The 15,415-nt window shown below is 44.5% G+C and overlaps 1 protein-coding gene across 3 annotated transcripts in view; it reads left to right on the top strand.

Moving 5' to 3' along the window:
- The window catches only part of GNB1 (G protein subunit beta 1), an 805,062-nt gene that overhangs the window by 580,812 nt on the left and 208,835 nt on the right, over nt 1-15,415 (top strand). For all 3 annotated transcript variants that reach the window (XM_069610167.1, XM_069610168.1, XM_069610166.1), the window contains exon 7: nt 1,278-1,344. In XM_069610167.1, the coding sequence (XP_069466268.1) occupies nt 1,278-1,344 (67 nt within the window). The remainder of the gene's footprint in view (nt 1-1,277; nt 1,345-15,415) is intronic.

The following is a 15,415-nucleotide window of genomic DNA, read 5'->3' as shown; positions in this document are numbered from 1 at the left end:
TACGAAAGACAGATCAGAAACGAAACTGATACTGATTTTTTCTTTACCGAGGATTCCCAGGATGACGACTGGGAATGTTCATGAGCATGTGAATCCATGCCAGACCCATGCTGGAGAACAACAGTTACAGGTAAGTAACTTGTTCCTTGTTTCTGCTTAGATTCACGTGAGGCATCATGGGTACTGGTACCTCAGCTAGGGATATTATTAGTCGCACCTTGTCGACGTACCTTTTCAATTTTCGAAAATGTCATGTGTGATACTTTGCAGCTTCCACCAGATGTCAGCCTATATAGAGCATGTGAATTAAGCAGATATGAGCATCACAATTAGAGAGGTGGCCGTCCACAGTCCTTCCTTGCTCCCAAATAAACTATTTCCTCCTGCACAGATAAAAGTACTAGTGTTAAAAGCCAGGAAAATGTGTGCATGGGGAATCAGTATGCAGTCGTGAAGATGATGATAAAATAATGTTGATCAGAATCATTCTTTGGTACTACAGACAAGCATGGTAGCCACTATGTTGAGTAATGTGTACAAAGTGATGGTTGTGGTATTCCAATCGGGTGCTTAGTGTGTAGGAAGAAGTACAGTAATTATGCTGTTATCCAGGAACATTCTAATTGGTAAAGTTTGAGGTTTTCTTGCAGCCTCACAATGTATGTGTACATCCATTTCCTTGTGTTAAGAATGCTCAAATAGAGGGAGTTATCTAGCAACAAGTTGTGGTCCACCTACTTTGTCAAACAATGTCAAAGATTAACTGATTGTTTCATTATGCACACTCTTAGTTGCTCACCTAAGAAAATGAGTTTCAGAGGACCAGTGTAGATATTCCTTTCACAGGGGATAGCATATAGGCTAGTTTATGAAGGGTACCTTTCCTCTTGTGACAAAATGACTTGTGAACAGTAATCTACAGACAGTATTGCTGACTTTCAAATACAGCCCCAAGCTAAAGGGGAGTGGATGGTCATAACCTGGAATTAACCTTCCCCTTCCGAAATCCCTGTACTACCACTCTGCTTTGTTGAAGTGAAATAGAAATGCATGTGCATTACAATGATTTAACTGGTGATTCTTGTCTTGTTGTGCTGTGCTTGTTACAGTTATGACAAATATTTGAATCTTGATGATCTGGTGCCCCTGGTGGATCTGTTTGTCAAGCAATTCTGTACCTTTTTTTGGTTGGGGCATAAGTGCAGCACTAAGCTACTAAAAGATAATACATAACCACATTTTCAACCTTAAGTAATGTTTGTGTTTTGTTTATGTAGGTTATCTGTCATGCTGTCGTTTCATAGATGATAATCAAATTATTACCAGCTCTGGGGATACTACCTGGTAAGTAATGAGATGAGGTATATCTGACTTCTGAATTGTATCACTGTATTAATTTCTTGCGCAATAAGCTTTGGAAAACCCCATAGCTTTCCACACTTTAAGGTCAGTTACCAGTTTAAGTAGGTTTCTGAATTGTAGTCAGTATTTTCATTGGTCTTTCGGGTGTGTTTGAGAGTCTGGGATTTATAAAGCTCTGACCTAGCTGGGAAGCAACAGTTATGTACAAAGGGGAAACACACTGAGATTACACAGTATGCAGAGATAACAGGAGCTGGGATATGTAGGGGAGTTGGGGAGGGTTGAACTCCAGAGGTGAAGGACTAAGTTGAGTGATCAGTTATTGGAAAGATGTTGTTTGAAGAATAAGGCATTCAGGTCCTTCCTGGATGCTGGTGGAGGCATCTGCGTTGGTAACTTGTTCCAGAGACAAGGTGTCTAGCAGGAAAAGGCTAGTTATCCAGCATGGGGTCTGGCATGGATTCGATTCACATGCTCATGAATATTCCCAGCCAGGCTGGGAATCCTCGGTAAAAGGAAAAAACTGTTTCACTTTCCCTTAAAAACTGTATTTCACCTATAAACCAATCGGTCTTCTGGGTCATACTGCCCCATCCAATGACAGTCTTCTCCCAAAGCTCCACATCTGGTGGACATCTTCAGATTTGTACTGCACACTAAAGTGTTGGTAGTCCTCTGTGCTATCTGAGCATTCATTTTTCTGAATATTTTGAGTTTTTGGTAAAATGTGAATGTTTGACCGATTTTTGCAATTTATCTTTTGACCAGAGGTAGACTACCGGTAGCGGGGATATGCTGTCGGGGAAGATCAGACTACATAGAGGATCTTTCATCAGAAGGCCCAAGTTTGGGCCTACTTTGTGCCTGTTCCTTATGACAGAGGAGAAGATATGCCTCTTCAAACTCTGCGTGAAATATGGACCAAGGAACATTTTTGTGGAGAATCGACACCACAAACCTCTTTACTGCCTGCATTCCGACCATGATGAAGGATGCAAGGTCTGCCGTGGTTTTTTTGAAAAAGACCAAGAAAGACTGCTACAGAAGGCTGGTGGTGTGGTTAAAATTGGGAAGGCCTCTGCCTCTGGGCATGATCAGGCTTGCCCAAGGACCAGCTGGTCCCATGATTGAACTCCCTCAGATAAGAGGTTGATGTCCTTTGAGGATTCCCTGCTTGCAGGGGTCCAAAAGAAGGCAAGGCTGCACACCACAGATCCCATTGGGTTCTTCACTGCTGCTGCGAGTCCACCTCAGGAAGGACAAGGTCGCCATCACCGACCACATCCACAGTGAGCCTGCCGGTGAGGGTCACACACTTGGGGGTGGGGGGGAATCGGGGCTTTGGGGAGGTGGCAGGGGGGGGGAGACCTTGACCCCTTCGGCGGACTTCAGGAGAAATCCAAGGTGGGCCCTTCTCGGCCTCCATCAACGTCTCAAACAGCCGAGACACCATCTATGGCCACACCGACTGCTGTTGCCACCCATTGACGACCACTACTTCTTCGAAAGGAAGGCAGACTACTAAGGTGGTGCCCACAGTCACAGCAACTGCTACTTCACGGTTGTCCTTACCGGCACAGTATAAGATAACTGCCACGGCTTCGGCAAAGACCCCTGCAAAGGGGACAGCAGCCTCTTCCTCCCAGAAGTCTCAGGAGATGGGAGGGAGTAGGACTCTGATGACCCCTAGGAAGGGTAGAGAACATGGCGCTGAGCCAAGTGTCCCGGGGCACTTTTATACTATCTCCGAATAGGAAGATGACCTGCCCGAGGGCTACTATTCAGACCACCAAGGGGGTGGGGGGGGAACCCTTGTTCGAAGGCAGGTCACTGCGGGGTGAACCCCCCCCCCCCCAACCCTCCATCTACCTCGCCAGAAGAGGTGCACCAGCCCAGAACCTTCCCCTCATTCCTTCTACACCACAACCCAGGGACTTTTTGTTAAACATTCTGACCACGCAGGTATCAGAAATTCAGTAGAGACTACCGCCCACACCGGACCTTGCTCCGTCTGGATGTCCTAAACGACTGCTTTCCAGAAGTCCTTCTGGGTGCAAACTGACGTGTAAGGACCCTGCTGGTGCAAGGGATCCTCCTAAACACTGGCACAGATACGGCAGCTATGGCGATGGATACCGATGAGGAATTTGTGCCGGATGAGGTCAGCTCAATGATGTCCAGGGCCTCTGAACTTTTTCAACTGGTGCCTGAGGTGACGAAAAAGGAAGGGTTCCTTTATCAACAACGCAAGTCCAGGCATAGGACCATCATGTCCGTTCCTTTGTTGGACGATATCGCGGATGAAGACTTAGCACTGTTGAAGAATCCTAGCCCCACCCAAGCAAGACCGGCTCGAGAAGTAGTGTCCTGGACTTGAACCCCAAAGTCCCCGACTGTGGTCTCAGGCGCAGCCAGGAAATGCTCTGCGTATCAGTCCATTGTACGACCGGGCCAGGAGGGGAAGAAGCTGGATGCTATGGGGAAAGAGGATTATATGGCAGCCAGCACATTAAGGCCACTAATGCACTGGCCGTTTTGTGACACTACGACCGGGAACTCTGGGTCAAGCTGGGCCTTATTCTTGGCTTCCTATCTGATAAGAAGGCAGAAGCTCCTGAGCTGTTCCAGGAGGAGGATCAAACACCAGATTCTGTCAGATGGGAAACACTGTCTCTTCGGCAGAAGTATCGCATAAGAACCCAATGTACATGCACGGCCTGTAAAAAAAAAAAAAAAAAAAAAAAAAATTCCTACTAGAGACAAACGGCATAGTATATTTTATGGCAGCTGCCAATGCAGGGCTGTCTGAAGTGTGGTGTGGTCATACAGATAGTCACCAAGAGTACAGTTGGACCAATAGAAGCTGCCCCAGGCTCCAACTGAATGGTACCTGCAGGGTTATTAGCCAGCTAGCCCCATCTCGGAGCCCAGACTTATGGCCCCGGGAAATCAATAACCCACTTCCGTACTGACTGGCGCTAAATGGCCTAGTCTGTGCCAAAATAATGCACAAAGACCACCCTGCCTGAGGTACAATAAAAGGATTTGCCAACCCAGTTACAAAGGTCACTGTAGGATAGATAATCCATGTGAAGCAAGTACAGACTGTTCAACTGTCCAGACAAAGAAGGAAGAAACTCCTAAGCATGGCACAAGAAGATGGCAGGCACTCAAATGTGATGCCAAAACTTTGTCTGGAGAAGGATTTTTGCACAAGTCAATGACAAAAGCAAGCTCCAAAATGGACATCTAGGCACATAACTGCAAAGGCAGATTCTGAAGGGAAAACTCATAAAAGGAAAAAAAGCTTTGCTGTCCCTTATGTCTTCTCCATTCAAGTGATATCTTATTGCCAGGGCACAGAACAGCCACCTGACCCCCGCACACTTCTTCCCCCATCCGACACCCTCCTCTGTGAATTTATTCAGGCCCTATCCACAGATGTCTTCAAAGCAACTCTTGGGCTGGTAGCTATTGGCCCTTGTGCTGTTTCAAGACACTATCTGAGACCCTTAGGAACCCTAACACCACATAAGTGGGACCTGTTTTCTGAGGAAGAGGTGACTGAGGAGAAATAGAGAGTAAGGAAATCAGAAGAAATTATATAATTTGTCACATAGTAACCCTCCTTTATGGCAGAACCAAGCCTTAGCTCACTCTTGCAAATTGTATTTGGAGCAAGAGGGGAAACGGACCCAAAAAGGTGCTGTCCCAATCGCCTTTGGTTGCCTATGGTAAACACTATCACAAAAGAGGACCTGGACTCCATAGAAGATAAACAAGTGTTTGCCTAGATGAGGAGGATCCACAAGACAATACTGTTCAACCCCCAGAAGACTGAGCCACAAGCCTGCGTGCCCCACAGAAGACTAGTGTACTTCTCAAAAGAGCAACAAGCTGTTTAGCATTAACATTCAGCAGTGGAGGAGCGAACAGCCTTTGCCCAGCATGTCCTGTTAATGGAATCTGTTCAGACAATTTATGGCCTCTATCCAAGCTCCTGCGGCTTCCAAAAATTGATACAATAATTCAAGCAAAATGACTCATGCACACTGGTCGACTAATGATTTGTAGTCAACTTCAGGCAGACTTGCAAGTTACAACTGCCTGCAAGCAGTATGGACCTCCGTCACTTCAAAGGCACCTACAGACAAGGAGAGCAAGATACTTTATTTTAAGTGTAGCAACAAAATAGATGCAGTACTAATGCTACAGATCTAATTAGATACTTCTCCAACTGGGACCCTGTGCGAGATTTACTCAGATCCTGGAAAGTATGGGGAGGACGGATAGCTCGGGGGCAACGTGTTTGTCTCATAGAAGCAAGACAGCGTAGCGCAACACCGGTTTGAATCCCGATCCTGCACTTAGAAACCACTCGCTGGTATTAAGCGTGCTATAAAAGAACAATTTATAATAATAATTAGAGCCAAAGCACAAATTGTGAAAGGGCCAGCTCACCACTAATGCTGTGATAAGACATTTAGTCTTTGTGACAGTTAATCCATGCCGCGACCCTCAAAATATATTCTTGGCTCCATGTTATAGAACTGAGGTGTTAATTTAATACGCCTCTTGATTAGGTGCTCTTGTGGAAAAGACCCTGAAAGGTTTATGGCAACTGTTGGAACAAAGCTTTCCATGCTGAGGCACAGGTACCTCTAGATGGGGATTACGGCGGTCAGCTGTCCCAATTCACTAGCCCTACCAGGACATTGAATTCACTCAGGATAATTGGGTCACAGCAGTGTTTCAAATGCTCCCCTCCCCAACCCAGAGCGCGCAAAAGATGCTCCCACCAAGGGTGAAGGAGCACCCAAGCAATGATTAAGGTGGGCTCCCATGTCTCCCCATTGGGGGATGCGGTGGCAGAGGTTCAAAACCAATGCCCACCCTATGGAAGCCATAACCAGGGATCAGTGGGTACTAGATCCCATACCCATACCAAAGGATATGTGAAGTTCCACACAACGCCATTCATCCTACCACCAAGAATGGCAACGCCCAAACCAGCCCCACCTGCTTTGAGAGGCAGTGTCTGTTTCGTAAAAGTGGGTCATAAAGGGCATCCCATTAAACAAAAGGGGCAGTGGGATCTACTAATTTTTCCCTATTTGCACAAAAGGACAAGAATAGAAGACAGTCTTCGATCGTCCAATAGGTTTGTGAAAGTCCAGGAGTTCAGGATGCCATTACAAATGATTATTCTGTTGCTTCTCAATGGAGATTACATGACTATTGTAGACATAGAAGATGCATTCTTTCATATTTCCATGTTAAAAAAAATTGCAAATTCCTCAGATCCAGGATAAGGGGACAAGCGCTACCAGTTAAAAGTTCTGCCTTTTTGGGATCACCTCCGCACCACATATGTTCACGAAGGTACTAGCAGAGGTGGCCATGCAATTGCGCAGAAAGGGCATACACATCTACCTCTTAGAGGACTGGCTCCTAATAGGGAACATTTCCAGAGTGCTACCTGAAAACATGCACGACTCGCACTGCGGCACCATTTTGGGTTTTCTCAAATGCTCCAGAATAAGGCTTAGCTCCTTGACAGTTGACACAATTCAAGGCAGCAGAAATAAATTGTAGTGGCATATCAGTCTGATGTAAGGGTACAAGCATTTCGTGCAATTATCTTTTATCAGCAGTTTGTGAAGCTTGAAGTGCAAAGTCGCAAAGCTTCTTCGCATGATGGCTATGTATTGTATAACCCATGCAAGACTGCACATGGCAATGCAAGAATGGTCAGCGTTCAATGGTTGGGCATCTGGGCGGTGGGAATATCTAATGGTGGTAACAAAAAAGGTGTTGTACAAGCTCTGCAATAGTGGAACCCAACAAATATGTTAACAAGACCATCTTTCTCAAGCCAGTTTGTAAACTCGCAGCCCGTGGCAAGTTGAATGCTCATGAGGTTGTTTCACGTCATGAAAGAAATCGTGGCAGTTCAGAGCACTACTCAATTTACAAACACTACTGCATAAAGAGTAGTTTCATAATGGACACAGCCACAGCAAAGTTGATTTTAAATGAACTGGACACGCTCCCTGACACGATCACAAATATTGCCACAGGTTGCTCCATGCAAAGGGTAATTTTGCTTCAGAGCCAGCATGTCCCTGGGGTAGAGTTTTTTTCGACATCACCCAGCAGAGCTGTGTAACAGAAATGAGTGGGAGTGAAGCACAGTAGCATTCCGTTTTCCATAGGTGGAGAACTCCCAGTTATAGATTTGCATTAAATTCACAATGACAAAACTATGCATTTGGGTACCCATGAGGAAAGGTTCGCTAGGCAATTCCCTGAGGGCGCTTCCTCCTCCACCAACACAAAGTGGTATAAAATCTCTTATAGGAATGCATGACTAATACTGATCAACAGTGACTTCACTGATGTTACCTCAAATTCTAGTCATGGTGGTAGAACCCCCCCCCCTCCCCCCAATCAAACTGCAGTTGACTAGGGACCTGCTCACACAACAGCAACATCAGATGGACCCATCCAATCCCACAATCTATGAAATTTGCAGCATTGCTCCTGAAGTCAATGGGCATTCTTGGGAAAGCACACCATACAGACTAGGTGAACATGTTATTTCAATAATTGCATAAGGTTTTGTGATTTAGGCCTCCGAACCCTCTAACCCAATAGACTGCACAGCTGCAAACATGGTTACTTATTTAACTTACTGCTTGCATTCAGGGCTAGTGTACAATTTCCTTTAAGTCAACTTGCTAAAATTGGTGACATTCACCACATGAGAGCACAATGAGTCATGGAGAAAAGTCCCTGTAGTGAAGGCCTTAATAGGACTAAAGCAGCTAAATTCACCAGTAGCTAACCTGGCTGCTGGGTGTGATTTAACCAGTGTTCAATAAGCTATTGCTCTCACCTTTGAGCCCATTCAGAAATGCTAGGTTAGGCAGCTTACAAAGTGGCTTTCCTGGTAGTTATCCACGTCTATTAGTCATCAAGCTCCAGATGGTGTCTGCATAAGAACTTTTCATCACAATTCTCTAAGAGTAGGTGGCTTTTGGAACATATTTATGCTTCTCAAATATATTTCAAAATTCGACATTCACCAATTAATTGAGAAAGTAAAATCTTATTTGTCTGAATTCAGCACCGGCAGGTCCTCACATAAGTTTGATTTATGTGAGCCAGTCATGTTCTATATGGACCCAACCAAAGGAACAATAACCAGCCTGTTTTCATGCCCTTTAGATGGGACAAGAATGGCACTTCTGTAAATATAGCTAGCACCTCTAGATGGGTTGTGCTATTTTTTACAAACACCCTAGTGGTGTTTATATAAACCTGATTGGTCAATCTGCGGGCTATACGAACTGGTATAGCCCGTAAAAAAATATGCTCCTCTTACCTCCGGCATTATAGCTTGGAGTTCAATTGCCAACGCCGGCGCCTTTGACAATTGGGCTTAGTGTGATTACGCACCAGTAAGAGTTAACTTGCTTGTTGCTGTACGTGATTACCTGGTGTGGCCCCACCCCCTCACGGAAGCGAAAGGAATTAAAGCTTCCCTTTCACTTACAAGACGCTGTAAAGAAAGAAACGATATTCCCTAAGCAAACCACTACAATCGAAGCTAAATGCACATTATTAAACCTTTCTTACTAACTGGGCCCATGTCATTTTAACACTCCTTAAAGGGGAAGTGCGCTCAAAAATGTTATTGTCCTGATCGTTTGGGCATGTATTTTTAAGCATACTGTAATCAATCTTAAAATGTTTTCCTATGGATCTTCACTATAATTAAGGTAAATCAAACACCCCAAAGGGAAACCTAACTCCACGGTACAGGGTTAACCATCAATATTTATACAAAAAGAACAGGTGCATAACATTCAGTCTAATAAATCTCTCATCTGTCTAACAGAAGATATTAATTATGATCTATGACCATTGGTCCTGAAAAATGGACTTGGTATACAATACATTCTTATAAATTTGACCATTTTTAATTTTCAAAATCAGTAAAACACTACTAAAAAAAACTTTTAAAACGCTCACAATAACCCAAGATTTAGCCCCACATGGTGGGTATAACATCAACCTAATGGGATAAATTACATCACAATTAACAACATATAAAATTCAACAACCACATGACCATTACAATACACTGTGTACTTAAACAGAGTGTCGATTCACAAACAACCATATCCCAACATGTTTCAGTTCTTTGTAGCTTCTCAGTGCATAAACTTTCTTCACGGGGAAAAAAATGCTTTCACATAGGTTTTTCACCACCATGTAATCCGGGTAAGGAGCACGGCGATCCCAAGTGAGGTCACCTGCACAGAACAAAACCAACACCTCCACATGAGACGGTGATCTACGTTCTCAAGGTAACTCAAAACACATCCCTCTAGAATACATCAATTCGGTGTCCAGGGGGCTCAGGTACAGGTCTTAAATAGGTCTGCCCTAGAAAATCACAACTACTATTCCTCTAAGTGTAACTTTAGTGCCAAAGTCGACGTCCAACCAATAAATTCAGACTTCTTCAATCAAGTCTATTTCAATGTATGGGTTCTCAAAGTAGCCCTTCTAATTCCAAGATCTGTATAGATAACAAACATAATAAACAGGAGACGTAAATAAAACAGTATGCTAAATCACTAATGTACAACACCAGGGACAATGGCGTATACACCTTATAGCCCAACAGTTATATCTAATAACTACAAAAACACCACCTCGTGTACTGAGTAGCTAAAGTGTCACAACTGAAACACTAGCGTCTTCACCTTTATATCCCAACTGTTCTATCGCCAACTATTCCATCACCTTAAATGCACCTGTATTTCATAAATACACAAACACCATCTAGTGTGCTACAATATGTATCAAATACCTTAACATTACCTCCACAACCGAGGCTCCACTAGCATTCACTGAAATATGCGTTTCAATATTTACACCTAAGCACCACGTGGATGGAGTCTTGGACGCTCTATAATCTCCATGGAGATGAGTAAAACCGCGTGTAAATTTGTGCTGCCAACAATGCGGTATACATAACATTAGACACTGACTGCTGGTACATTATATTAATTACCTTGTCAAGCGAAACACCAACGCTCTCCTATTGCCGCGGCATGCACGGGCAACAACGTTCTGCAACCGCGCTGTAAGTTAAGCTGGTGTAGAAACAAAAAAAGGACTTCCGTCATCAGGAGCCCAGGCAACGTAATAGAGCTCGAAGGACTCCCCCAAAGACACTAGCCTCATATGCTGCCAAGCACAGCCAGACTAAGCCCCAACTGACCAAGATGTAAACACCTATTGAAGCGCAAAAACAAGCACCAATCGATCTAAAAGTAACACACATTATAGCGGGCGCCATGTTGGAACAAAACAGAATCACAGCAATAAACAAAATACCCTGACAAAGAACGAACAAAAAACGAGATTGCAAAGTGGTGAAAAAAATGTTGAGATACATAAGACATGGCAATGAAAAAGAAAACAATTATCACATGTGCCACAGTAACCAAACAATGGCCTCCTACACCTCAAATATTACACTTAATTGCGTGTCACTATAATTGCACAATTATAGCGTTATAAACTGTGCACGTAAGGGACATGCACACATGCACAATTATCATATTGGCAAACAAAGCTGTAATGATCAAAAAAGGCATTTGTGGCAGCCCAACAAAAATATATGCCACACCTCAAAGACCAACGAGTAACAGAATGATCATGAATAAATTGACAGTACACAGTGTATTGTAATTGTCATTTGGTTGTTGAATTTTATGTTAATTGTGATGTAATTTATCCCATTAGGTTGTTGTTATACCCACCATATGGGTCTAAATCTTGGGTTATTGTGAGTGTTTTAAAAGTTTTTTTTTAGTAGTGTTTTACTGATTTTGAAAATTAAAAATGGTCGATTATATATATTATGTATAATTTATAAGAATGTATTGTATACCAAGTCAATTTTTTCAGGACCAATGGTCATAGATCATAATATCTTCTGTTAGACGAGAGATTTATTAGACTGAATGTAATGCACCTGTTCTCCTTTTTGTATAAATATTCCTATGGATCTTGCCTTCGTTTTCCTCGCTTTTACACATGTGAAAATAACGTGTTGGGCGCGGCCGTCTTGTGGTAATCTTATCCGTTGAGGCATCGCACTAACTTCAAATGCACCCGCAGCAAGAATACTGATCGTCCGCCCTTGAAGCTGACATCACTATTCCGAACGATATGCTCCACCTATTTTCATGACGTTGGTGGCCAGCGTACCCGAACGCCCCAGTCATCACCCATGCCATAACATCAGTTACGCAGAACCAGAAATATTAACACACACATCCTCACAGCGTGTCTCAAATTGGATAGAAAAAACTATATTTTCAAACCAAACATCATTGGTCTGCAATGTAGTAAGTGCTTTTATGTTTCAAAGAACTCTTTAAGTCCACGGAATCAACTGTTTTTGCCGTACAAGTTATAGCTAGCGAACGTTGCATGCTTCGAATCTTCTTTAGAACTTCCTCATGAGACGCTGATTGTGATAAATGATCGATTTTAATGTTAGGCTCACCTGGTATCCATAGAGAGGCCACCCAGCCCTGGTTGGATGATTTGCACTCTCGAACCCTCTCCCGGTCCCTTTCTAAGGCCTCTGGTTAAAGATGGGTGTGCAATATAGGAGAGCTGGATTCAATACCAGATTATCTTTGTGTTCCCACCTCCCTGGGCTTAAATTCCTTCCTCCCCCTTGGGCCTTCTCTTTACCTTAATATTGTAAAAGGTGGATTCTCCGTCCTGCTCCTCGTGGCAGGGGCACGTAGATGTTGGGGGCAAGCATCGACCAAGTTACTTCACTGGTGCAAGCCCCCCTGTGGGAATCCAGGCCTACTGCGACTCCGTAGGTTTGCTGCTTTACAGTCTTCATATGCAGTTCTTATGTTCCTCTTAGTTCGAATAATGTCGTGCTTCTTTCCTTTTAGGTATGGAAAGGTATTTTGGTGTTGTCATGCAGTTTGAAGATGAGCATGGGCCGGTAGGCGAAAGCGCAGTGTGCGCGATTCTGTCCTGTGAATAATGCGCAATGCGCGGCGCTGTTTTGCCCTTTTAAATTGCTAACCTGTGTCTTTTCTCTCTTTGCAGGTTGCGATGTTCCTCGCCGAGCGCTGTAATGTTCCAGCAATGATACTGACCAGGAGAGGACTACCCAGGTAAGAATTGTGTGGCTTTCTTCATTCGGGAGGAAACGTGAGTAAACGCTTACTAATTCTGTCTTTCTTTCTCCTCTTTCCAGGTAATGGTATTCCAGGATGCATGCCGTGCCAAATGATGGAGTTCGTACCTTCAGGTGAGTGGAACTGAAGTCAGCGATGGATTGAAGACAGGCTACTGTTCCAGGTCAGTTTCGTAGTGTTCTTTCTCTCTCTGCAGGTCCTTGGTTTCAGGTAAGCTGGCATCAAAGAACTGGACACGGTGAGCGTTACGCTGCCCACAGCAGAATAACACAAAGCATGTTTTGCTGTTTTGCTGTTTGGGTGTGGTTTAAATAGTCTCCGGTAAAGTAGTCCATGTAAAATCGTCCCAGGCCTGCCACACCCAAAAGACTAGACCGCATAGTTCAGTTCCTTGTAACCAAGACACTCTTGGATGAAGTTTTAAGGCCTTTGACCTGGCCCTAACTGGTGGCTGACTTGCCAGTGAGGGCCAAGGGCAAGGTCATGACATTTAATCCCCGACGTCCAATTTTTATGTCCTTGTGTTACACCAGCAAAACTTTCTAATGATGCACATGGTGTTCCTTTCGTGCGAAGATATGGATTTTATGCACTTCCACTTGCAATGCTATTGCATCAGCATCTTGCTACATCGGAAACGATGACCGGTTGCTCCTTGTCACTGGTACCACCAAAGCGCAGATCGGTCCCTGTCCGTCGTCCCACATCACAGTAATGCAATAAGCTCAGTTTGGGCTTATTTGCCATTGTTGATTGAAGAATCCATCCGACTGTATCTGGACACTTTGGCATTCGCAAAATGGTACAATATATCTGTGTAGATAACAGAATAAAAATGTTTTGGTAGCCGTTCTTTAATCTAATATAACCATTTACTGTATAATTCTGCACCGGATGAAACCCAGTCATAAACACATAATGAACACGCCTGACAACATGGGGGAGTATTTGAGACCACAACGTGCATGAAAGCTTAGCGCTGGGAAGTAGGTATAGCTCCCAATAGGATGGAGAACCAGATGGATATGGAGAACCACAGACAGATGGTATTATTACGGAATGGGGAAGATTATTGATCGGAAAGCAAACCAAGTTCCCTTGGAAATGTTCAGCCCCTAGCACTTCCACCCCACACCTACTTGATGGTGCACAATAATGCAATGTTGACAGTACACCCAGATATTTCCCAGGACAAAGCGTTTTCAATGGCAACATCCTGCATACAGGTTGTGGGTCGTCTATGAATAAGTCACAATATGCTCCAGCTAACAACCCATAACGAGGTAATTAAGCAATACTGCCCAAAAAAACAAACCTCTATTCACTCCTCCTTAAACTATACACAAAAAACAATTACTAGACTTATAAACAAACCGCACTCGTTTTCATACAATGGTAAAGTCCACCCACCCAACACCCCCAGCCAATAACCCCGCCAGCCCCCCCACCCCCTCTTCCCCGCTGGATCTTTGTGATCCGCTCAGCCAGTCTTTGTGGGTTCGTCATACCCTCTTCCTCCTTTTCGGTCCTCATTGTTCATCGTAGAGGCCCCCCCTCCACGTCCCCCTAGACAAACCCCAAGAACTGCATCTTCTTTGGGCACCATGCTCTCCTGGATTCTTTCATTAGGAATTGTAACACCAAGTCGCAGTCCGCAATGAATTTTGTGTGCTCTCCCCTGATCGCGTATGTTCCCTTTTCCATTGTAACCAAGGTCCAAATTTTGCCCACCGTTCGTGTAATGAGGGTGCTTTTGCTTTCCTTTTCCGCACTACTAATATGGCCACTGCCATAACCAAGACTACATGGACTTTCCACTGGGCCTTTGTGGCCAACTTTTCTAGTCCATGTCCAGTAAGAACAGCCCCTGTTCGGTGTTTTCTCTGTTCCCAGTATGTCCCAAATGGCTTCTTGCATCATGTCCCAGAACCTTTCTAATACTGAGCACATCCACCAAATGTGTCCCCAGGTTCCCTCTGCCCTACACCCCCTCCAGCATTGCCTGGAGGCTGTCCGGTATATTATCGACAGTCTTCTGGGGGTGAGATGCCACTGGTACATAATTTTCATCAAAATTTCTTGGATGTGTAGCGAGTTCGCCAGACTGGGGATATTCTTCCATAGGTTATTCCATTGCTCTATTTCAATCTCTTGCTCTGCTTCCTTCTCCCAATTGAGCATGAACTTTCACGCCCCAGCTTCTTCCCCCTTCTTTGATCAGTCTGTACAGATCTCCAATCAAATGTCTATCCCCAGTGCTAGTATTCACACATTTTTCAAATGGGGTTAGCTCTCACGTCTCCACCTCCCTAATCCTAGTATTTAGCGCCCAGTGCCTCAGCTTGTTATGCTCACCTGCTCTCTGCAGAGGCGTTAGGGCACGGTTGCAGCCCTCCCGGGCGTGAGGTCGCTCGGGTCCGACTTCGCCCTCTGCGCTTATGTGGTGACTGGTGGTAATAGGTGATGCTGCTCGCCACTGCTCCTGCGTAGAGAATAGGAGGCATGAGTATACCAGCTTGTGCGCCTGATCCCCCTTCCGGACCCCTTCTCCCAAACCGTGGTACCCGTGGGATGCGCTGTCCCTGGAAAGCGCACCTGTTTAGTTTTGGCAAGCACTTCGTCTTGCTGCTTCTGGCAGGGGCGCTTGTATGTTCTGGACCGAGTTCCTTCACTGGTCCCTTGCACATGGTAGTCCAGTCCTGCTGCGACTAAGCCACTATACTTCAAGTAAGTGTTCCTTTTTGCCTTTGTCTTTCCTCGACTGTTTTTGTTGTATTGTAAAGTTTGTCTTGTATTGC

This window comes from Ambystoma mexicanum, chromosome 8 (assembly GCF_040938575.1).
Source record: "Ambystoma mexicanum isolate Mex_15411 chromosome 8, UKY_AmexF1_1, whole genome shotgun sequence".
In the NCBI taxonomy this organism is placed as follows: Eukaryota; Metazoa; Chordata; class Amphibia; order Caudata; family Ambystomatidae; genus Ambystoma; species Ambystoma mexicanum.
The sequence above is the reverse complement of the archived record's forward strand: the minus strand, read 5'-3'. Positions and strand labels throughout refer to the sequence as shown.